Raw genomic sequence first — 24,249 nt, 5'->3', positions numbered from 1 at the left:
TTGGTTGTAACAGCATGACATATAAAGTACGTAACAGTACATCCAGGACAACAGGTTCTGCAGGTTTCCTACACACTCGATGTAGCAACAACTGTGTTGTATCACGAAAAAAAGTTCTTCACACACACACACACACACACACACACAGTCGAAGAGATGTTGACATTCCCTTCTGTTCGCAGCTTCTTTCTCAAATTTTAAGTATCGATTGCTACAATTATACACAGCTCTAAGTGCTCCTGCATCTTGCTGCGATGGAAGGCGACATTTGGATAGTGGCTGTATAGGCGCGGGTCGAGCCAGTCGTGATCCAACCCCCTACAGTCGAAAATTGACACCTGCCTGATTAGCAATTTGTGGTCAGTAAATAAGGCCGGTCATGTCTCAAGGCCACCACTTTACATTCCTCATGCTACCATTATACCTTTATGTGTACTCTTTTAATATATCGAAGACTATCAGTGTCATTAGGTAATTCTATAGGAACTTCTCTTACAGTATTGATGGCATCGTTGTGAAAGATTCTTTTCAAGGAAACTGGTCATTACATTTTAATCAAGTAGCCACGTGGCCCTAGGAGTCCTTTGTCTTGGCGACCTCACCATACGTGTGACCACCACCACTGGGGAATTTAGTAAGCTAAGCCACCAGATAGATGTCTTATCTGAGCTACGTCCTACACTCACGTGATCTAAAATTTCCATGTGGATACAAATTCATTCACCATTTATTAGTGTCTTTTTTTTTTGCGAATCTCTACCTAGAAATGTTAGTATTTTATCTTGATGTTTTCGAGAGAAAATCAATAAGAGTTCACATTGACACTTCCCGGACTACTACACACCTCGTTCCGCCCTCACCTACTCATTCTGCCCCTCCTCGGTGCTACTACTTCTACTACTACTACTACTACTACTACTACTACTACTACTACTACTACTACTACTATTACTACTGCTGCTACTAATACTGCTAATACTACTACTACAGCTGCTAATATTACTATTACTGCTGTTACTCCTGCTACTATTACGACTACTGCTACTGCTTCTACTACTACTACTACTACTACTATTATTATTACTACTACTACTACTACTACAACTACTACTGATGCTTCTCCTACTATTATTACTACTATTACTACTACTGCTTCTGCTGCTGCTACTACTACTACTACTACTACTACTACTACTACTACTACTACTGCTGCTGCTACTGATGCTGCTGCTATTACTACTGCTACTACTACTATTACTACTACTACTACAACTACTACTACTACTACTACTACTATTACTACTACTGCTGCTGCTGCTGCTGCTGCTGCTGGTGCTATTACTATTACTACTACAGCTACTACCACTACTAATGCTGCTGCCGCTGATGATGATGATGCTACTACTACTACTACTACTACTACTACTACTACTACTACTACTACTACTGTTACTACTACTACTACTACTACTACTACTACTACTACTACTGAGGCTGCTGCTGCTACTATTACTACTACTACTGCTACTACTACTACTACTACTACTACTACTGTTACTACTACTACTACTACTACTACTACTACTACTACTACTACTACTACTACTACTGAGGCTGCTGCTGCTACTATTACGTGTGTCAATTGGGGGCTCCATTACTTGGAGGTCATTAGCCCCAGCTCTCGCTAATGACTGTGGCATCCAACCATATCTAATACTCTATAATATAAACATTAGTTGTTAACTATAAATTCACTCTACCTCTACTCTATCTACTCTTATGCCACTCTCCACCACTGTAGCCTCGCAGTCGAGGCCTCCTAAGTCTGCAGGTATGGGAGTACTACTACTACTGCTACTACTACTACTACTACTGCTACTACTACTTCTACTACTGATGCTGCTGCTGCTACTACTACTACTACTACTACTACTACTACTACTACTACTACTGCTGCTGCTACTGCTGCTGCTGGTGCAGCTACTACTATTACTGTTACTTCTGCTGCTACTACTGCTCCTGCTATTGCAGTTACTACTACTACTACTACTGCTGGAGCTGCTGCCGCTGCTGCTACTGTTGCTGCTGCTGATATTACTACAATTACTACTGCTGATACTGCTGCTGCTGCTATTGTTGCTACTACTACTACTACTACTACTACTACTACTACTACTATTATTACCGCTGCTGTTACTACTTTTACTACTACTACTAATACTACTACTGCTGCTGCTGCTGCTACTTCTATTACTACTAATATTACTGTTGCTGCTGCTGCTTCTAATATTGCAGCTACAACACCTCCTGTTACTGCTGCTACTATTACTACTACTATTGCCGCTGCTTCTACTATTTCTACTACTACTGCTGCTGCTGCTGCTACTATTACTACTACTACTACTTCTAATACTATTATCGCTGCTGCTGCTACTTTTACTACTACTAATACTAATATTGCTGCTGCTGCTGCTGCTGCTTCTGTTACTACTAATACTACTGTTCCTGGTGCTGCTGCTTCTATTATTGCTACTGCTGCTACTGTTACTACTACTACTGCTGCTGCTGCTACTATTTCTACTGTTACTGCTGCTGCTGCTACTATTACTACTATTACTACTAATGCTACTGCTGCTGCTACTATTACTACTATTACTACTACTGCTGGTGGTGCTGCTACTATTACTACTGTTGCTGATGCTATTGATACTGCTGCTGCTGACACTATTACTAATATTACTACTACTTCCCCTGCTGCTGCTACTATTACTATTATTTCTTCTGTTGCTGTTGCTGCTGCTACTCTTACTACTATTGCTGCTGTTGCATCTACTGTTACTACTATTACTACTGCTGCTGCTTCTGCTACTATAACTACTAATACTACTGCTGCTGCTGCTACTACAATAACTACTAATGCTCCTGTTGCTGCTACTATTACTTCTACTACTACTACTACTACTACTACTACTACTACTACTACTACTACTGCTAATACTATTACCACTACTACTGCTGTCAATATTACTACTACTACTACTGCTGCTACTAATGCTACTACTATTACTATTTTTTTTTTTTATGTAGGAGGGACACTGACCAAGGGCAACAAAAACCCAATAAAAAATTGAAAAAAATGCCCACTGAAATACCAGTCCCATAAAAGGTCCAAAGCAGTAGTCAAAAATTGAAGGATAAGTGTCTTGAACCTCCCTCTTGAAGAAATTTAAGTCATAGGAAGGTGGAAATACAGAAGCAGGCAAGGAGTTCCAGAGTTTACCAGAGAAAGGGATGAATGACTGAGAATACTGGTTAACTCTTGCGTTAGAGAAGTGTACAAAATAGGGGTGAGAGAAAAACGAAAGTCTTGTGCAATGAGGCCGCGGGAGGAGGGGAGGCATGCAATTAGCAAGATCAGAAGAGCAGTTAGCATGTAAATAGCGGTAGAAGACAGCTAGAGATGCAACATTGCGGCGATGAGAGAGAGGCTGAAGACAGTCAGTTAGAGGAGAGGAGTTGATGAGGCGAAAAGCTTTTGATTCCATCCTGTCTAGAAGAGCAGTATGAGTGGAACCCCCCCCCCAGACATGTGAAGCATACTCCATACATGGACGGATAAGGCCCTTCTACAGAGTTAGCAGCTGAGGGGATGAGAAAAACTGGCGAAGACGTCTCAGAATGCCTAACTTCATAGAAGCTGTTTTAGCTAGAGATGAGATGTGAAGTTTCCAGTTCAGATTATACATAAAGGACAGACCGAGGATGTTCAGTGTAGAAGAGGGGGACAGTTAAGTGTCATTGAAGAAGAGGGGATAGCTGTCTGGAAGGTTGTGTCGAGTTGATAGATGGAGGAATTGAGATTTTGAGGCATTGAAAAATACCAAGTTTGCTCTACTTCAATCAGAAATTTTAGAAAGATCAGAAGTCAAGCGTTCTGTGGCTTCCCTGCATGAAATGTTTACATACTGAATGGTTGGACGTTTATGAAAAGACGTGGAAAAGTGCAGGGTGGTATCATCAGCGTAGGAGTGGATACGACAAGAAGTTTGGTTTAGAAGATCATTAATGAATAATAAGAAGGGAGTGGGTGACAAGACAGAACCCTGAGGAACACCACTGTTAATAGATTTAGGAGAAGAACAATGACCATCTACCACAGCAGCAATAGAACGGTCAGAAAGGAAACTTGAAATGAAGTTACAGAGAGAAGGATAGAAGCCGTAGGAGGGTAGTTTGGAAATCAAAGCTTTGTGCCAGACTCTATCAAAAGCTAATGATATGTCCAAGGCAACAGCAAAAGTTTCACCAAAATCTCTAAAAGAGGATGACCAAGACTCAGTAAGGGAAGATAGAAGATCACCAGTAGAGCGGCCTTGACGGAACAAATACTGGCGATCAGACAGAAAGTTGTGAAGTGATAGATGTTTAAGAATCTTCCTGTTGAGGATAGATTCAAGAACTTTAGATAGGCAGGAAATTAAAGCAATAGGACGGTAGTTTGAGGGATTAGAACGGTCACCCTTTTTAGGAACAAGCTGAATGTAGGCAAACTTCCAGCAAGAAGGAAAGGTAGATGTTGACAGACAGAGCTGAAAGAGTTTGACTAGGCAAGGTGCAAGCACGGAGGCACAGTTTCCGAGAACAATAGGAGGAACCCCATCAGGTCCATAAGCCTTCCGAGGGTTTAGGCCAGCAAGGGCATGGAAAACATCATTGCAAAGAATTTTAATAGGTAGCATGAAGTAGTCAGAGGGTGGAGAAGAGGGAGGAACAAGCCCAGAATCATCCAAGGTTGAGTTTTAGCAAAGGTTTGAGCGAAGAGTTCAGCTTTAGAAATAGATGTGATAGCAATGGTGCCATCTGGTTGAAATAAAGGAGGGAAAGAAGAAGCAAAGTTATTGGAGATATTTTTGGCTAGATGCCAGAAGTCACGAGGGGAGTTAGATCTTGAAAGGTTTTGACACTTTCTGTTAATGAAGGAGTTTTTGGACAGTTGGAGAACAGACTTGGCATGGATCCGGACAGAAATATAAAGTGCACGAGATTCTGGTGATGGAAGGCTTAAGTACATTTTGTGGGCCACCTCTCTATCATGTACGAGTATAGCACGAGAACAAGCTGTGTTAAACTAAGGTTTTTAAGGTTTAGGTCGAGAAAAAGAGTGAGGAAATGTACGCCTCCACGCCAGACACTATCACCTCTGTTATGCACTCAGCACACAAAGACGGGTCTCTGACACGGAAGCAGTAGTCATTCCAAGGAAAATCAGCAAAATACCTTCTCAGGTTCCCCCCAACTAGCAGAGGCAAAACGCCAGAGGCACCTAGGGGTATCCTGAGGAGGAATTGGAGCGATAGGACAAGATACAGATATGAGATTGTGATCAGAGGAGCCCAACGGAGAATAAAGGGTGACAGCATAAGCAGAAGGATTAGAGAGCAGGTTAAGTCATTGCGCACATAAACGCAACGTCCAGCTTTGGATCGAAAATGAGGATAGAGAAAGTAGGAGGGAACAGAAAAGGGACTACTGTCAGTTGCCTCAGACACCTGAGTTTCAGTGAGGAAAAGAAGATGAGGTTTAGAAGAGGAGAGGTGGTATTCTACAGAGTGAAAATTAGATCTTAGACCACGAATGTTGCAGAAGTTAATGAAGAAAAAGTTGAGGGGGGTGTCAAGACACTTAAGTTCGTCGACAGAAAGGCAGTCCGACCTGGGGACATTTATGGTCCCCTCCCCAGATGGAAACCCCGAGGCTGGTGTAGAAGTCGCCATAATAATTTTGAAATTTTTGAGTGAAGGGTGTGTGTGTTATTAGAGGAGAAGCTGTGACTGCCTCCTTGTGTTGTGAGACACAAAGGGAAACGTTCAGTGAGGTCACAGCTGGTTTAATGATAACTTCACAACACCCCTTGAACAGTGTTTTAGACCTCACTGGGAGTAATTATCTTTTCGGCAGATGTCTACTGCCTCCTCCATTACTACTACTACTACTACTATTATTAGTACTACTACGATTACACATTAAAATTCCATAAGATTAGTTCTACTACTAATACTGCTACTGCTGCTACTACAATTACTATTACTACTATTACTAGTACTACTACTGCTGCTGCTGCAGCTACTAATACTACTACTGCTACTACTACTATTACTACTACTACTACTACTACTACTACTACTACTACTACTACTACTACTACTACTGCTGCTACTACTACTACTACTACTACAGCAGCTACTACTACTACTACTACTACTACTACTGCTACAACTGCTACTACTACTGCTACTGCTACTGCTGCTGCTGCTGCTGCTGCTACTATTACTAATACTACTGCAACTATTAATAATAATAATACTTATACTGCAGCTTCTGCTACTATTACTACTACTACTACTACTATTACTAATACTACTACTGTTGCTGCTGCTGCTGCTACTATTACTACAATTACTTCTACTATTACTATTGCTGCTGTTGCTACTTTTACTACTATTACTACTACTACTACTACTACTGCTGCTGCTGCTGCTACTATTACAAAAACAACAGGTACTAGTACTACTACTACTACTACTACTACTACTACTACTACTACTGCTACTACTCCTACTACTTGTGCTGGTATTACTGTTACTATTACTACTTCTATTAGTAATACTGCTTCTGCTACTGGTGTTGCTACCACTACTAGTACTACTACTACTTCTGTGCTGCTACTACTACTACTACTACTACTACTACTACTACTACTACTGCTGCTGCTGCTGCTGCTGCTGCTGCTGCTGCTGTTGCTACTACTACTACTACTACTACTATTGCTGTTGCTACTGCTGCTAGTATTACTACTACTACTACTACTACTACTACTACTACTACTACTACAACTATTACTATTGCTCTTGCTACTACTACTACTACTACTACTACTACTACTACTATTACTACTACTACTACTTCTACTAGTACTGCTACTTTCACTACTAATGCTGCTAGTTTTACTACTACTACTACTATTACTACTACTGTTGCTACTACTCTTGGGATTCTTCTTACTTCTACTACTACTGTTAATACTATTGCTGCTGCTGCTACTCTTGGTATTATTTTTTACTACTACTACTACTACTTCTACTACTATTGCTACTGCTTCTATTCTACTATTACTACTACTACTATTATTACTGCTTCTGCTACTATTACTACTACTGCTACTACTAGTACTACTACTGCTGCTGCTACTACTACTACTACTACTACTACTACTACTACTACTACTACTACTACTACTACTTTTTTTTTTTTTTTTTTTTTACTACTACAACATTAAAATAATACCTCCACCCCATGTTTATTGATGTGTCAATTAGGGGCTCCATTACTTGGAGGTCATTAGCCCCAGCTCTCGCTAATGACTGTGGCATCCATCTACTACTACTACTACTACTACTATAACTACTACTATTACTGCTGCTGCTGCTACTATTACTACTACTACTGATTCTACAACTACTACTACTCCTACTACTACTACTACTACTACTACTAATAATAATAATAATAATGATACTCCAGCTGCTACTACTATTCCTACTACTACTGGTACTACTGCTGCTAGTCTTACTACTATTTGTGATGCTACTATTACTACTACTAGTACTAATACTACTGCTGCTCCTATTATTACTGTTACTACTGCTACTATTACTGTTATTACTACTGCTGCTACTACTACTACTACTACTACTGCTACTACTACTACTACTCATACTGCTGGTGACACTATTACTACTACTACTACTACTACTACTACTACTGCTTCAAATATTACTACTACTACTACTACTACTACTACCACTACTACTATTGCTGGTGGAAATGTTACTACTACTCCTAATGATGCTGCTACTATTATTAGTACTACTACTGCTGCTGCTGCTACTATTACTATTTCTACTACTACTGCTTCTGCTGCTACTACTACTACTACTTCTACTACTACTACTACTACTACTACTACTACTACTACTACTAATAATAATAATAATGATAATAATAATAATAATAATAATAATAATAATAATAATAATAATAATAATAATAATAATACTGCTGCTGCTGCTGCTGTTGCTACTACTACTACTACTACTACTCTTACTTCTACTACTACTACTACTACTACTACTACTACTACTACTACCTGTGCTGCTGCTACTATTACTATATCTACTACTAGTGCTACTACTACTGCTATTACTACTGCTACTGCTGCTGCTGCTGCTGCTATTACTACTATTATTACTGCTTCTGTTACTGTTGCTCCTATTACTATTACTACTACTACTACTGCTGCTGCTGCTCCTTCTGCTGGTATTACTACTACAATTTCTGCTGCTGCTGTTACTGTTACTACTGCTACTACTACTAGTACCACCGCTGCTGATGCTACTACTACTGCTACACCTAATTCTTCTGCTGAAGCTACTTTTATTACTAATGCTAGTTCTACTAATGCTACTGATGCTACTATTACTGCTACTTCTAGTATTACAGTTGCTTATGTTACTCTTACTACTACTTCTACTACTGCTGCTGCTGCTATTGTTACTACTACTACTACTACTACTACTACTACTCCTTCTACTGCTGCTGCTACTATTACAATTAGTACTACTACTGCTAGTACTGCTGCTGCTAGTATTACTATTTCTACTGTTGCTGCTACTATTACTATTACTACTATTTCTACTACTACTGCTGCTTTACCTGCAGGTGTTGCTACTACTATTACTATTGCTGCTGTTATTACTGCTACTTCTGCTACTACTACTGGCGCTGCTGCTGCTACTTTTACTACTATTACTACTACTACTACTACTACTACTACAATTACTATTACTACTGTTGCTGCTGCTGCTATTACTACTACTACTATTACTACTACTACTACTACTACTACTGCTGCTGCTGCTGCCGCTACTATTACTAATATTACTACTACTTCTACTTTTATTACTGCTACTACTACTGCTGCTACTTTTAATATTACTATTACTGCTGCTGCTGCTATTACTCTTACTATGACTACTACTATTAATGCTGTTGCTGCTACTATTTCTGCTACTACTGCTACTTCTATTTCTACTAGTACTGCTGCTGCTTCTGCTCTTACTACTACTACTACTACTACTACTACTACTACTACTACTACTACTACTACTGCTACTACTGCTAGTACTACTACTACTACTACTACTACTCTTCTTTTTCTTCCTTTTCCTTCTTCCCTATAGTTTATATCTACTATTACTACTAGTACTAGGACTAGTACTGTTACTATTCCTGCTGGTGCTGCTGCTATTACTACTACTACTACTACTACTACTACTACTACTACTACTACTACTACTACTAGTGCTGCTGCTGCTGCTACTGCTACTACTACTACTACTACTACTACTGTTACTTCTGCTGCAACTATTACTACTACTACTACTACTACTACTACAACTACTACTACTACTGTTACTACTGCTGCTGCTGGTACTACTATTACTACTATTGCTACTACTACTACTACTACTACTACTACTACTACTACTACTACTACTACTACTACTATTACTACTACTACTACTCCTGCTGCTGCTATTACTACTACTACTACTACTACTACTACTACTACTACTACTACTACTACTACTACTACTACTACTACTAGTATTAGTACTACTACCACTATTACTTCTACTACTACTACTACAACTACATTAAAATAATACCTCCATCCCATGTTTATTGATGTGTCAATTAGGGGCTCCATTACTTGGAGGTCATTAGCCCCAGCTCTCGCTAATGACTGTGGCATCCAACCATATCTAATACTCTTTAATATGAACATTAGCTGTTAACTATAAATTCACTCTACCTCTACTCTATCTACTCTTATGCTACTACTACTACAACTGCTGCTACTATTACTATTGCTACTATTACTGCTAGTACTGTTGCTGCTGCTAATATTACTATTTCTACTGTTGCTGCTACTATTACTATTACTACTACTTCTACTACTACTGCTGCTTTTCCTGCAGATGCAGGACTAGTACTGTTACTTCTACTGATACTGCTGCTACTATTACTACTACTGTTACGACTAGTACTATTACGACTAGTACTATTACTACTACTGCTGCTCCTGCTGCTGGTATTACCACTACTATTATTAATGCTGCTACTATTACTACTATTACTACTACTGCTGCTGCTGCTAGTATTACTGCTACTATTACTACTACTACTACTACTACTACTACTACTACTACTGCTGCTGCAACTATTACTACTGCCGCTGCTGCTGCTAGTATTACTGTTACTATTACTAGTACTACTACTGCTACTACTACTGCTGCTGCAACTATTACTACTGCCGCTGCTGCTGCTAGTATTAGTTACTATTACTAGTAATAGTAACTGCTACTACTACTGTTGCTGCTACTACTACTAATATTACTACTACTACTTCTACTACTAGTACTACTACTGCTGCTGCTGCTGCTGCTACTTTTACTACTACTGCTACTACTACTGGTGTTCTTTTACTACTACTACTACTATTACTCTTACTACTACTGCTGCTGCTTTTATTACTACTTCTACTACTACTAATACAACTGCTGCTGCTGCTACTATTACTACTACTACTACTACTACTACTACTACTACCTGCACCCAGAGAAATACCACAGTATCGGGTGAAGGATCACATATCCCTTCACTCTTCGCCAGGTGTCTCTGTCCCTTAAGGGAACACCTTTACAAATACATTCCTTTCCCTTTCCTGTATTATTATATTGGCCGATGTTAATCTTTTCTGTGTCACTCGTTTTTTTTATGTTTATCTATGTTTATACCACGTAAACTTAATCTGTAGCTAGTAAATAGAGACTGACTCTTCCACGAGAGGGCAGTTGAAAGCTTGACTCTGAAGTGAGCACACTCTGTATCAGCAGTTCAAAGCTTGACTCTGAAGTGAGCACAATCTTTATCATCTATCTCATCAAATAAATAAAGAACCTACCAGATGTGATTCCATCACTAACCACCCACCAGGTGAAGGGAACCGTCTGAAGCTGACACATTACACAAGTACAAAAGGATTTTCAAGACATCACACTACTACATTGATACACAGTGTCCATAAATTTTCTAGTGATGCTGAGCTGAGGAAGAAGCGGATAGCTGCTATTTGGAAAGACAAGTAGCGTCCAGCAGCAGCCAGCTGAGTGTGTCCCAGGCACTTCATGGAGGACGATTATGTTGCTACCACCACTCTAGGTAAGTCATATTGAAGGTTCAGTACTCCGCGTCAAAGGTTCAGCTATGTCGTGTAGCCACATCCGCCAGCGCCCTGCAGTATATGTTGTGTTAGGTTTGGATTGACCTGCCGAAACTATTCTTGCCAAGTCACTAGAGTTGTCGACTTCCAATTAAAAATTGTTGCTTCCATATACTGCTGAACTGTTCTGTGTCCTCTGGTATTTTCAGTGGTATAAATATGTTGCTTATTATTTATGTTGTCTGCATTAATACGAGTGCACCTACTTAAAAAAAAAAAACTTGGACGATCAAAATTTTTAAATATTCTATATTCACCTGAAAAGTAACACCATTAATTGTTTTCATGAATACAATACAGTTTTACCTATGTTACTACTCAGAAGAAATGGTGTACATTGTTTCTAATACATCAAGTACATTAATATATGTAGAATGACAAAAAAAAAAAAAAAACGAAATTGTAAGGTGACGCTCACTGCTGTTACTGTGTATGTGCCTCATACCATCATTCCTTTGTAATCAGAAGTGGAATATTTAATAGCTTATTATTTTCATGAAACCTTAAGTGATATACGGACGTATTAGTACTAAATTCCATGTAAAGCCTTAGATCGATGCTTACTTAGGAAGGTGCTGGCGTCACTCGCTGACTTGATGCGCCCTCACGAACACGGACAGACAGGTGACCGAGGTAAATATATAATTTATGTAGTACAAACTGAATGTCACAGTGCCAAGTTGATTTATACAATCAACTTGGCACTGTGACATTGTCTATGAGTACTGTACTGTATTGAGAGTGTTTTTATGCCTCGGTATATGTAAAACAGATCACCTAATAGCTAGAGAAGACCTGTCTGTGTGGCTACATTGTTGCTTGCATATACTACTGAGTTTCTGTGCCATCTGGTATTTTCAGTGACATAGACATGTTGACTATTATTTATGCTATCTGCATTAATATCTTCTTAAAAAAAAAAAAAAAAACATGAGCGACCAAAAATTTTTGATATTCCATACTCACCTGGAAAGCAACTCCATTATTTGTTTTCATGGATAGAGTACAGTTTTACCTGTGTTACTACTCAGAAGGAATGGCGTACATTTTTTTTGTAATTCGCTAAATACATTGTTTGTGGAATGGCTCGAAAAAAAAACAAAAAAAAAAACATGTAAGGTGGTGCTCACTGCTGCCACCTTGTGACGGCCACTTCTCATAAATTCCCCACCATCTCCCTTTCCGTCAAGATAATAAATAGTTCAATCACCTCGCGGGGAGGGCAAAAATTTAACGTTTAATGGAACTTGAACTTTCACTTCTTTGGAGCGGCAATTAAATGTGATTATGAGCAAAAATATTAACACGAAACAACAAATAAAAAAATAAATAAATAAATAAATAAAGCCTTTTTAGTAGATTGAAGAGAGAGAGAGAAAGAGAGAGAGAGAGAGAGAGAGAGAGAGAGAGAGAGAGAGAGAGAGAGAGAGAGAGAGAGAGAGAGAGGAAATATATATATATATATATATATATATATATATATATATATATATATATATATATATATATATATATATATATATATATATATATATATATATATATATATATATATATATATATATATATATATATATATATATATATATATATATATATATATATATATATATATATATATATATAGACACACACACACACACACACACCTGTATTCAATGCCTAACTTTGATATTATACGAATGCCAAATTCTCATCGAATAAGATGAAAGTAAGAAAAATTAAAAATGTCACTGGACAGCAAATCAGCAAATGTAAGTTGAGAACAGTGTGACTAAGTACCTATGTACTTAGGTACATCCTGCAAAAACTCTGTACCTCACTACAGTGCTCTAAACAACTCAACAGACACCTACGTTTTACCCCTAGAGTCCTTGGTACAATGAGCAGCCGTGAGGATGTGGCGGCGGGAAATTAGAGTTGCTCCACACCAAAATTCAGTCTTCTTTGGTCCATGGAGCCATACTGCCGCCATCCACGGCCACTGTCCACGCCCGGACTCCTTGCCTCCCACCACACGAAACTCGGGAACTTGAGGCACGCCGCACTCTGGGGAACGGAAAATAGCAGAAGATAGGATGAAGACGAATTTTTAGTTGAGGGAATGAATAATGGCTTCTTTGCGGGTAGGCAGGAAAATGTGTGTAAGTTTGTGTGTAATTCACCAAGGTTTGATTTTGATCACGAGCGGACCCGCAACCATCAGCTGTTACCCTCTCATTGCGAGTTCAGAGCTCATTCTCATTATTTCCGACCATTGGGTAAGACTGTGACCTCATACACCACACACCCCATCCTTCCTGGTCATGGGGGACAGTAACTTCCCTGCTTGTCAGCGGAAAAAATCCCAGAGGTGACCAGCCCTTAATGGGGTTCGAACCTACGTCAGCCTAACACAGACTCGGCACCTTTGCCACTGAGCCACGAGAGAGAGAGAGAGAGAGAGAGAGAGAGTGTGTGTGTTCTGAATTGTCTCCGCCAGTTTTTCTCATCCCCCCGCCCCCAGGTTGCTAACTCTGTACGATGTATGGAGTATGGTTCACATGCACTGGGTAGGTTTCACTCATACCGCTCTTTTAGTGAGGATAAAATCAAAAGCTCTTCGTCGTATTAATTCCTCTCCTCTAACTGACTATCTTCAGCCTCTTTCCGCCGCATTGTTGTATCTCTTGCTATCTTCTACCCCTATTTTCGTGCGAACTGCTCTTCTGATCTTGTTTACTGTATGCCTCCCCTCCTCCAGCGGCCTCGCTACACACCCCTATTCTGTCCACCTCTCTAATGCAAGAGTTAACAGTATTCTCAATCATCCATCCTTTTCTCTGGTAAACTCCGGAACTCCCTGCCTACTTCTGTACTTCCTTTGACTTGAACTCTTTGAAGAGGGAGGTTTCAAGACATATCCTGTAATTTTTGACTGCCGCTTTTGAATCTCTTCGGGGACCGGCACCTAGGTGGGGCTTTTTTTTTATTGCATTTTTTTTATTGCAGGGTAGGGATGAGAGGAAGAAGAAAGTCTCGTGCAGCGGGGCGGCAGGGCGAGGGAAGAGATGCAGTTAACAGATCCAGAAGAACATTAATCATGAAAATCACGATAGAAGATAGTAAGAGATGCAACATTATGGCGGTAAGTGAAGCAGTCTGTTAGAGGAGAGGAGTCAACGAGACTTAGAAGGGCTTCCTGTATAATGGAAGAAGTGTTTCATCCATGGATTGAGTTAGCAGCTAGGAGAAGGTAAAGTATTGGGTAGGCGACACAGAACATTCAAGTAGAGAGAGAGATGGATAGAAATGCATAAAAGCCTAGAAATTCAAGATTTATGCCAAACTCTGACAAAAGTTTTTGATATCTTTAAGACAACAGGAAGAGGAGTCAGGTGAGAGATACATAGCACGAGTGAATTAAGTGAGAATCTTAACCAGATGATGGAACATTCTGAAAACTCATGAGCGTTAAAGTTATATCGTATCATACATAGACGCAGCAGCCAGCTTTAGTTTTTAAATCGACGATAGAAAAATTAAAAGGGAACAGAAAGGGGAACTGTTGTTAGCAACCTCAGACACGGGGTTACAGCGAGGAACATAGTAGGTTGATAAAAAATAAAAAATGAATAAATAAATAAATAAATAAATAAATAAATAAATAAATAAATAAATAATAATAAAAAAACTAAACGAGTTATGAAGCCTGGCATGGCGATTTACCTACGCCAAATGGGATTCCGATGTATTATTATTATTATTATTATTTATCTATTTATTTTTTTCAAGTGAAAGATATTATTGTTACTGTAGATAAATTATAGTTTGTGCTGTGTGGAATCAATAGTTAGAAAGGTCGTCTTTTGAATACAAGCTGAAAATACACTGTGTTATTGAGACACGAAAGGAAACGGAGAGGAAACGGGGAGGGTCATCAACAAATTTACAGCACCTCTTCACTCTGTCTCCCTATATGTCCCCTCGGGAGTGACAGTTCCACAAACAGGCTCCTGGCTCCTGGCTCATTCCCTTATCCTTTCATGATACTGAACTGTGTGAGGACATTAGAAATCCATAAATTCATTCTTTGTTATTATTTTTCAGATCTTTATTTGCTGAAGACACATCAGAACTAAATTTAGTTGTTGATATTAATATTCGAAATTCTATATGAAGTTTATAAAGGACATACAATTTTTTTTTTATGTATCATTTTGCATGAAATCTTTTGTATATGCAATAATGTATAAGGTTTTATAGGTTCTGAAGAAAAATTCAAGTTGAATAGAACCAACTTTTAAATAATTACTTTTTTTTTCTTTTTATTCTTAATTTTATGTCTGTATTCCTCTATGTCATTAAGGTTTGGACGGTGCCTCCTCACGGATGACTTTGGCTCTGGCATTTGGAAACTGTTACCCAGAGTGGATGCCTTTCCTAATCTCGGACCATGGCAAGGAACCCGTGTGCCTGAGGACTCATCGGCTCTCAAGTGTTCGCGGAACCACTGTATCACGCCAGCCCCATTACCAAATAATCACAATGTGTATTTGTTATAATCCGACTTGTAAAACACTGACAGTTAAGGATCACCTAGGTGATTCAAGATGCCAAGTGTTTTATTGCTCCTTCTTGGCTATAATGTACTGTGTAGACTATACTGTTGCAGTGGTCGAATAAACTACCGGCACGCTACAAATCATCACCCAAGGCTGTCACGCCGCCCCTATTCATATACCGGAACCTGCACCTTCATGGCCAATGCCTCCTAGACCACCCATATCCAACCTTTCACTTGAGTAGTTTTGGCAGCGTTGTATTGAGTTTGGCGATAAAGAAATCCTATGGATTAAAACCATCAAACGGGGAAAAGACTCCTCTGTCTCATGTGTGTGTTCGTAAGAGAGAGAGAGAGAGAGAGAGAGAGAGAGAGAGAGAGAGAGAGAGAGAGAGAGAGAGAGAGAGAGAGAGAGAGAGAGAGAGAATTCTTGAGACATAAATACTAGTGTTCGACTTAGTGCATCAAAATACACCATTCCGTACAAAGAATGGTACACATTTTGTAACCTAACAAGTCATTTCCTTATTATTGAAGGCTGAAATCATATACTAAAAGTACAACTTTATCTCTACTAATTACCTTGATAACGTAACAATTTTATTTTCTTGCATTTTACTTTCATTCTAGCAAATCCTCATTGTATCGTGTATTTCCATTAAGATATCGTGTCCTGTATGCGTTTTCCTCGCTTTCCTTCAATCTGCACTTTCTTATCTGTAAGCACACTCTCCTGTTATACAGCTTTCGAACGTTCACCATTTGATGTACTCTTTTTTCGCCCTGAGTGTCCCACCCCCAACAGATACACTGCATTACGATTGCTACTGTTGACACGCACATGGAGTTTATTATACGAGCAACACTATTCCTTTGTAATAATATTATAAAGCCAGAATTGGGGGTATAAATGGCATTCTTTAAAAGTCTAGATACAGTATATGTGATTAATGAAATGAACATAAATAAAAAGAAAGTAAAATAAGTAAAATAGGTGAATCAGCAAATATAACAAGCATAAATAAAACAAATAAGAATTAAAGAAAATACTCCTAAATCTAAGAAAATGTAAGCACTGTATTATATAATATAACTAACCCAAAAAGACGATAGGGGAGACCGAGGTTTTTACATTCTCAGTAATGGAAGAAAACTACAAATTATTTTGTTTGTTTATGGTTTCATTGAAAAATACAAACATTCATTTTACTTTTCAAGAAATAAAAACAGTTTTCTTTTCAAACTAAAGCTCTGCACAACTTGGAAAAAAAAAAAAAAAATAGCAACTTGAGTGTGCCGACGTGTCCCATATGAGAGGTAAGCTAACACACACTATGGGGTAAATTGGCACATCACATATGAATAGCAAATTAGATGTATGTAAATGAAAGTTTAGATACAGAATACTTGTATATCTAAATTTCACGAAGATTCGGTTTAAACAAAGAAAAAATTCTTACTGAGGAAAGTAAGCTAATTTTTATGTTCGAATTATCTTTGAAAATACACGATAAAAATTTATTCAGGAAGCTAGTTAATATATGCATCAATATATATATATATATATATATATATATATATATATATATATATATATATATATATATATATATATATATATATATATATATATATATATATATATATATATATATATATATATATATATCACAAAAATAATATAAATCAAATATGATATGAAAATAGATAAATAGATAGGTAACAAAAAGGCCAATGTTATCCATATATAGTTGGTACTGTGCCGATTTCCTCTATTTTTCTTCGTGCGAACTTGCCCTATCCATACCACGATTTTTTTTTTCTTTTTTTGTATAGTTAAGAAATCTATTATATCTGATCTGTTTAAGGGGTAAACAATCCTTGGACCCTAAAACAAAATTATGGCTAAAATGAATACCATTCATCTATAACTAGATGCATGTTACAACAGACAATATAAGTGAATGAAAATTTACTTACCAGCATCAAAATCAAACTTTTCCTCACTCCAGTCAAATCATGCGACCTTCTAACGTGGTTGCATGTTGGTATGTTAGATCCCACAAGGTGATTAGCTAGTGTGAGTAGCAGCGCTATCAAGCGGTAAATAGTGGAATGATTTGAAATGTACCAAGTTACTCCTGTTGCAAACTTGTCCCAGTCTCCCCTATATATATATATATATATATATATATATATATATATATATATATATATATATATATATATATATATATATATATATATATATATATATATATATATATATATATATATATATATATATATGACCTCTCTTCTGCTACTTACGGAAGTTGCGGCTAGGTATGGGTGGTTCGGTGATAGAAGGAACAGAAGGAACGGGCGTCGGACGTTGGGTGGGGGCAGTAATCTGGAGACGGAAAGGTGGATGCAAGGAAGCAGTGTTCATTGCACGGTGCATGTGTGCTCACTTTTACATAGGTAAACTACAGGAACTTCAAGTACAAAGCTTATTATTGAAATTTACATTATACCTGTACTGGCTGTTTTAGATCATTTAAAACTTAAGATCTGCTTGATATATATTGATCCTGCATATCAAGATTAATCTTGCCAATCATGGGGTATAAACTCAATCCAAAAATCTAAAATTAGATTATATTATATGCAATTGATAGGTGAGCCTTGCGTTACTCACGGGTGGTGGACGTCGAGTGGTAATCGTAGTAGTAGTTGGTCGGGTGTTTGGGAATCTGTCGTCGTCCACACTGTTGAAGCAAACCATGTGAATTATCGATTAAGGGAAACAACAAGTGGTTTGATTTTGTAGCTATATAAAAGATGATATAAAGATGTGGGAATGTAAAGCCTAAAAAAATAAATAAATATATAGATAACTAAATAAATAAAAATAAATAAATAAACAAATAAATAAATAAATGAAATATTGATGATAATAATAATAATAATAATAATAATAATAATAATAATAATAATAATAATAATAATAATATAAGGATTATAAATAGATGAGGACGTGTGAAACAGAGAAAGTGTTAACAGGGTTACGGCACAACCCATGCTAAGAAATCGTACCCGCAACAAGCGTCTGGTATTTACTTTTTACACTAGGCAGGATTTTAGGAAAATATTCCACTATGGAGAGAGAGAGAGAGAGAGAGAGAGAGAGAGAGAGAGAGAGAGAGAGAGAGAGAGAGAGAGAGAGAGAGAGAGAGAGAGAGAGAGAGAATAATAATTATATCTTAAACGTTGTCTATAATAGCGATGCAATACTATTCATCATAGGGATTCAATGAACTTTTAAAAATATAATGGCAAAAGGTCTCATATGATATAGTGACTATAGAATGTCTAAACTTGGAAAAGTTTTCATGATTAATGATAATTTCTTAGAAACAAGGAAATATCGTAACAAAGTAATAACGCGAAGACTGTCATATTTTTCACTTCCTCAATATGTTGTTATGCTCGTGTTGACGATGATATCAGTAACAAAGCTGGTGTTAGTGATGACGATAATGGTTACTTAATGGAGGTGGTGCTGGTGTAAAGAACAAAGGATATTTTTACAAGTATTATTATGATGATTGATTCTGAATTACCGAAGTTTCTGGCGATTACAAACTTGTCACGGGTCAAAAATCAGATGCTTCCTTTTTACTTAGGTGCTGTTAAGCAACATAACCAATCTACTTCATCACTGAAAACACAAATGGAATTAGGAGACCTCTCGTTCATTATGGTATTCTGTTGCAGAACATGGCTACGACTACCGCAGCTATCACTACTACTATTACTACTACTACTACTACTACTACTTCTACTACTACTATTATTACTACTACTACTACTGCTGCTGCTATTACTACTACTACTACTATTACTACTACTACTACTACTACTACTACTACTACTACTACTATTACTACTACTACTACTACTACTACTACTACCATCTTTACCACCATTACATCACCAAAACTACTCACCTTGAACCTTCACTAGGACAGCAGACACCGGGCACAAAGAGTCTCTTGAAGCAGACAGACTTGCGGAGATTGGTCAAGTCAAGAATAAGGTTTGGGCAGTCTCCAAGGTCTTGGCAGACACCTTTCTTGCCCTCTGGAGTGGTACATGACCGTGGTGGTGCTTCCGTCCGCTCAGAGTTGTCTGTGCCTGGTAGGTCGATCACGATCCGTCCATCATCGAAGGAGACTGCGGGCAGAGACTCACTCATGGTCTTACTCACGGACTTTGCGAGCGGCGCCACCGCCCGCGTCAGATTTTGGCCCAACACACTGGAGGAGAGGGAGTAGGCAGTGTTGTCTACCACACGCGCCAGGGCTTGGCCGACCGTACGGACCTTAGACCCTGGCACGCTCGCGTCTCCTCCCCTGTCAGGTCGGTATGTTGGGTAGTCGTCTGGTCTGGTGTAATAGTCGTGGTTGTTAGTAGAGTAGTCATAATAGTAGTTGTCTCGGTAGTCATGGTAGTCTCTGTAGTCGTGGGAGTTGTGGTAATCGTTGTTAGTATAAAGCTGGTCGGGTGAAGTAAGGTGAGTGATGGCACCGGCGATGGTGTTAAGAGAAGATGTGATGCTACCCTTCAGGTTATTGGCGATTTTCTTGACTCGATGGTGTCGCCGCCGGCCAAGGACTCTTCTCCCAATCTGATCTACACCCTTGGCCGCCGACCGAGATACCACCTCGGCGCCCTGCTGGATGCCTACCCCAAGGGCGTCGATTCCGCGGTTAATGTAGGGCACAGCAGCATTGGTCGCCTGCACAAGGTGATCCTCAATGGCAGGCACCAGGTGCTGATTTACAACCTGAACTGTATCCTGCAGTCCCTCGGCTGCCCGCAACGCCAGATGGTTTCCGGCTTTCAGAATGGTGCTTCCTACTGCGGGTGCCACCTCTTGCGTGAGGCGGCGGGCGGCATGGCGCACGCTTGGCATCACCAACCGAAGGGCGTTGGTGACTGCTGCTGTAATGCAGGTGTTTAAATATGCTGCTTGCATGCTTCATTTTATAAGATATAAATACATCCCACAGTGGGACGTATTCTCGAACAGGGATGCTGATAAATTTGGTAGCACAGTCAATCAGTCAGTCATGAGTGTGATGGCAGAAACTTTCAAGTGTCTGGGGCGAGGTCCCTCCCACAATACAACCTCTTATCCACATTATACATTTTCCGTTGGCTTTCCTTCATTGCGTTACTAATACACCTTTCTTTTTTTCCCTATTTGATATACGTATATACGTAGTAACTTACACTTCCTGTGGTACTTATCTTATTCTCACTTCACGCGTTTACCTCTACCTCCAGTCGGAAAATGTTGACATTTTTTGATGCGATTATAATTATCAAAAGTATCATACATACATTATCTTGTAACACACCCTGTTCCACTTTGTATCATAAACTAGTATTTCTTTGTTCGATGTATTTTACTTCTACTTTACTTTTTTACGACTGACACAATAATAGATTTAATAGAGTAAGTATTTGATATGAAAATATCACTGAGCTGTAAGTGAATGCATAATCTAAGACGAGAGAGAGACATAGAATATCACGTAAATCTACCTCGAATGTTTGCGGTAGTCAGGGATGGCTCCTAAGGGGGTGAGGGGATTACTTCCAAATGTTCTTTGATATGTTGGTCAGTTCCTGATTGATGTGGACTGTCAAATTTGGACAATGTCAATATTTTGCTGCAGAAAATGCTATCTGAAATATTCCATCTTCAGATCAATTATTTACTTTATATATATATATATATATATATATATATATATATATATATATATATATATATATATATATATATATATATATATATATATATATATATATATATATATATATATATATATATATATATATATATATATATATATATATATATATATATATATATATATATATATATATATATATATATATATATATATATATATATATATATATATATATATATATATATATATATAAATCACTTACTGCTTCAAGTCTCTTGAAGTTTATTAAAATTCCAAACAAACAAAACAGTACATAGTGGGTCATGCATCGTTACATGAGTTTAAGATGGCCAAATTTCAACTCCGTCTGACTCAAGTTGGTCAAGTTTGCTTTAATCCCCCACCAAATCATATAACCCTGAGCCATCACACAAGTGACTTGTGACGCAACTAATATAAGATTTGATATGCAACTGATATCTCGCATCTGACAGGGTGATAAAACACAACTCCCAGAAGAGCAGTCTCCTGAACCAAAAAAAGGAAATCCAGACTCGTCGTTATTCTAGTGGTGTCACTCAGTGTCAGCAGCGGTTCCTATACAAGGTTAATTTGCAGACTCTTCATTAGTCAGTATGTATGACCAAAATGTGATTTTAATTCTTTTTCTGGAAATGTTTGTGGGTATGTGAGCGAGTGTATGCACGTATGAGCATTACGAGTATGTCTCGATTATATGCCGTCAGGAGGAAGATGACGTCTTGGCGTATAGGTATAGACCAGTGGTTCTTAACCTTGTTGGAGGTACTTAATCCCCCCGTTTCATAAGTGCTTTCACCGAACCTTTCGTAGGTGGAAAAATAAAATAAAGCACAAAATGAACCATGCACACACACACACCACCGAATCCCTGATACTGACTCACCGAACCCCTGGGGTTCCATCGAACCCAGGTTAAGAACCCCCTGGTATAGGCATTCTATTAGACAACGCTTTTCTCTTCTCCACCGTGGCATTTTCCGTTGACATGAATATGCTCTCTCTCTCTCTCTCTCTCTCTCTCTCTCTCTCTCTCTCTCTCTCTCTCTCTAAGCCTGATAAGATAAACTAACGCAATGCTTTGATGTGACAAGAGGCTAAGATCATTGTTCCTATCTGAGGGAGAGGAAGCTGACACGCGCGTTCAGTTCACTCAAAGATCGTCACTGTTCCTGCGAACATAACCGCTCTGAAAGATTGTGCGCTATGTTTTTAGTGATCAGTGTTTCGCTTATATTTCGCTTTATCTTTTATGTGCTTACATCATTATGTGCGTTTCTTTATAGGTATATCTCTGTATTCATGAAATAGTTGCTGCTAATAGCAGTGACGAATTATAAATTGTATCGACATTTTGTAGATTTGAATTCATTGTGCAGGCAGGGGCAGTATCGTAAATGGTGAGGTCTGACAGGAGTGGAATTGCGACTGTCCCGAGAGAGATTTTGCGATCAGAAAAGAACTGACGATAAGCCTATCTTATTCAAGGGAGGGACGATTAGCCTATTTCTAGCTCCACTTCGTTGGCACCCTAGCTGAGTAGTATGGAACAGACGGCGGGTCGGTTTTCTTTTTTTTTTTCTTTTTTAGCGGGGAGTTAAATTTTTAATGAATTTATCTTCAACTTAGAACATACTTGCACTTAGAGTAAAAGCAACACGTTAGTTACATCTAAAAGCTAGTCTTTCGACGTATAATATGGCTGCGTGTATCCATATGGGAAAAGCACTGCACTTGTCCTGCCAGCTGCCAGTGGCCTCTGTATGAGGAGAAAAACATGGCCATATGGAGGAGAAGGGGGCTCCATCTCGCCTTTGGAGGGACAAGGTATGCTTGTGAGTAACCTCAAAAATTATATGAAAGCAGCTGGAAATAGAAGAGAAATGACAGGAAGAGTTAGAAAGAGTAGGGTTGATACAGTGGGAACATAACAGAGACACATTAAAGGTTCCGGAACGAGGGAATGCATGACTGGGAGTGATAGACAGGTGTCGGGGCAATAATATTATGGTGTGGCATGAACAAGAACATGAAAGGGCTTAGAGGCTCATGGAAGGCATGGTTCTAGAATAGAATGAACAGTGGAGTTAAATGTAAGCGGATTTGTGTGTACGCACTTGTAAATGCAAGAAGCACAAAAGAGAGAGAAGACAAGAGGAAATTTTGGAATGACTCAAATGAGTGGCTGAAAATACAGGGAGAGGGAGGAGGGTAGTTTCAGTTGGAAATATGAATAGGAACTTTGCAAATAGTGAGACTGCAGGTGTATCAGTAAAATCGATAGTTTATGAAATGAATGAAGATGGAGAATGCCTAATGGGTATGATATGCAGAAGGGGGTTATTCCTAGTGAACACTTTCTTTCACCATAAAATATTCCATAGATACGAATAGAGAAGAAGAGATGAAAGAGCCTGATAGATTATGCATCAGCAAATAAGTGATTAAGGAAAGATATGTTGGATGCCAAGGTATTGACAGAGATGTTTAATGGGTCGGATCACTGTGGTGAA

General features: G+C 38.5%; 2 protein-coding genes and 1 long non-coding RNA gene across 5 annotated transcripts in view; 1 reads left to right on the top strand and 2 right to left on the bottom strand.

Moving 5' to 3' along the window:
* The window catches only part of LOC135104958 (uncharacterized), a 51,531-nt gene extending 35,280 nt beyond the window's left edge, over window positions 1-16,251 (top strand). Inside the window, exons 2-4 of the long non-coding RNA XR_010270622.1 lie at window positions 11,219-11,343; window positions 14,396-14,531; window positions 15,753-16,251. This is a non-coding gene — a long non-coding RNA (uncharacterized LOC135104958). The remainder of the gene's footprint in view (window positions 1-11,218; window positions 11,344-14,395; window positions 14,532-15,752) is intronic.
* LOC135104952 (uncharacterized) overlaps window positions 1-24,249 on the bottom strand; it is a 91,238-nt gene that overhangs the window by 16,424 nt on the left and 50,565 nt on the right. For 2 of the 3 annotated variants that reach the window (XM_064012781.1, XM_064012780.1), the window contains 4 exons: window positions 19,940-20,936; window positions 18,628-18,697; window positions 18,258-18,339; window positions 13,261-13,453 (listed from right to left, as the gene is read on the bottom strand). In XM_064012781.1, coding sequence (XP_063868851.1) covers window positions 13,261-13,453; window positions 18,258-18,339; window positions 18,628-18,697; window positions 19,940-20,936 — 1,342 coding nt within the window. The remainder of the gene's footprint in view (window positions 1-13,260; window positions 13,454-18,257; window positions 18,340-18,627; window positions 18,698-19,939; window positions 20,937-24,249) is intronic. The other variant, XM_064012782.1, reaches the window with a different exon arrangement.
* LOC135105263 (uncharacterized protein DDB_G0271670-like) lies at window positions 6,316-11,147 on the bottom strand. The gene is made up of 2 exons (XM_064013485.1): window positions 11,087-11,147; window positions 6,316-7,314 (listed from the first exon to the last, which is right to left on the bottom strand). Exons 1-2 carry the CDS (start codon window positions 11,145-11,147, stop codon window positions 6,365-6,367), a joined length of 1,011 nt encoding a protein of 336 aa, XP_063869555.1. The 3' UTR covers window positions 6,316-6,364.

This window comes from Scylla paramamosain, chromosome 11 (assembly GCF_035594125.1).
Source record: "Scylla paramamosain isolate STU-SP2022 chromosome 11, ASM3559412v1, whole genome shotgun sequence".
Lineage (NCBI taxonomy): Eukaryota > Metazoa > Arthropoda > Malacostraca > Decapoda > Portunidae > Scylla > Scylla paramamosain.
The sequence above is the reverse complement of the archived record's forward strand: the minus strand, read 5'-3'. Positions and strand labels throughout refer to the sequence as shown.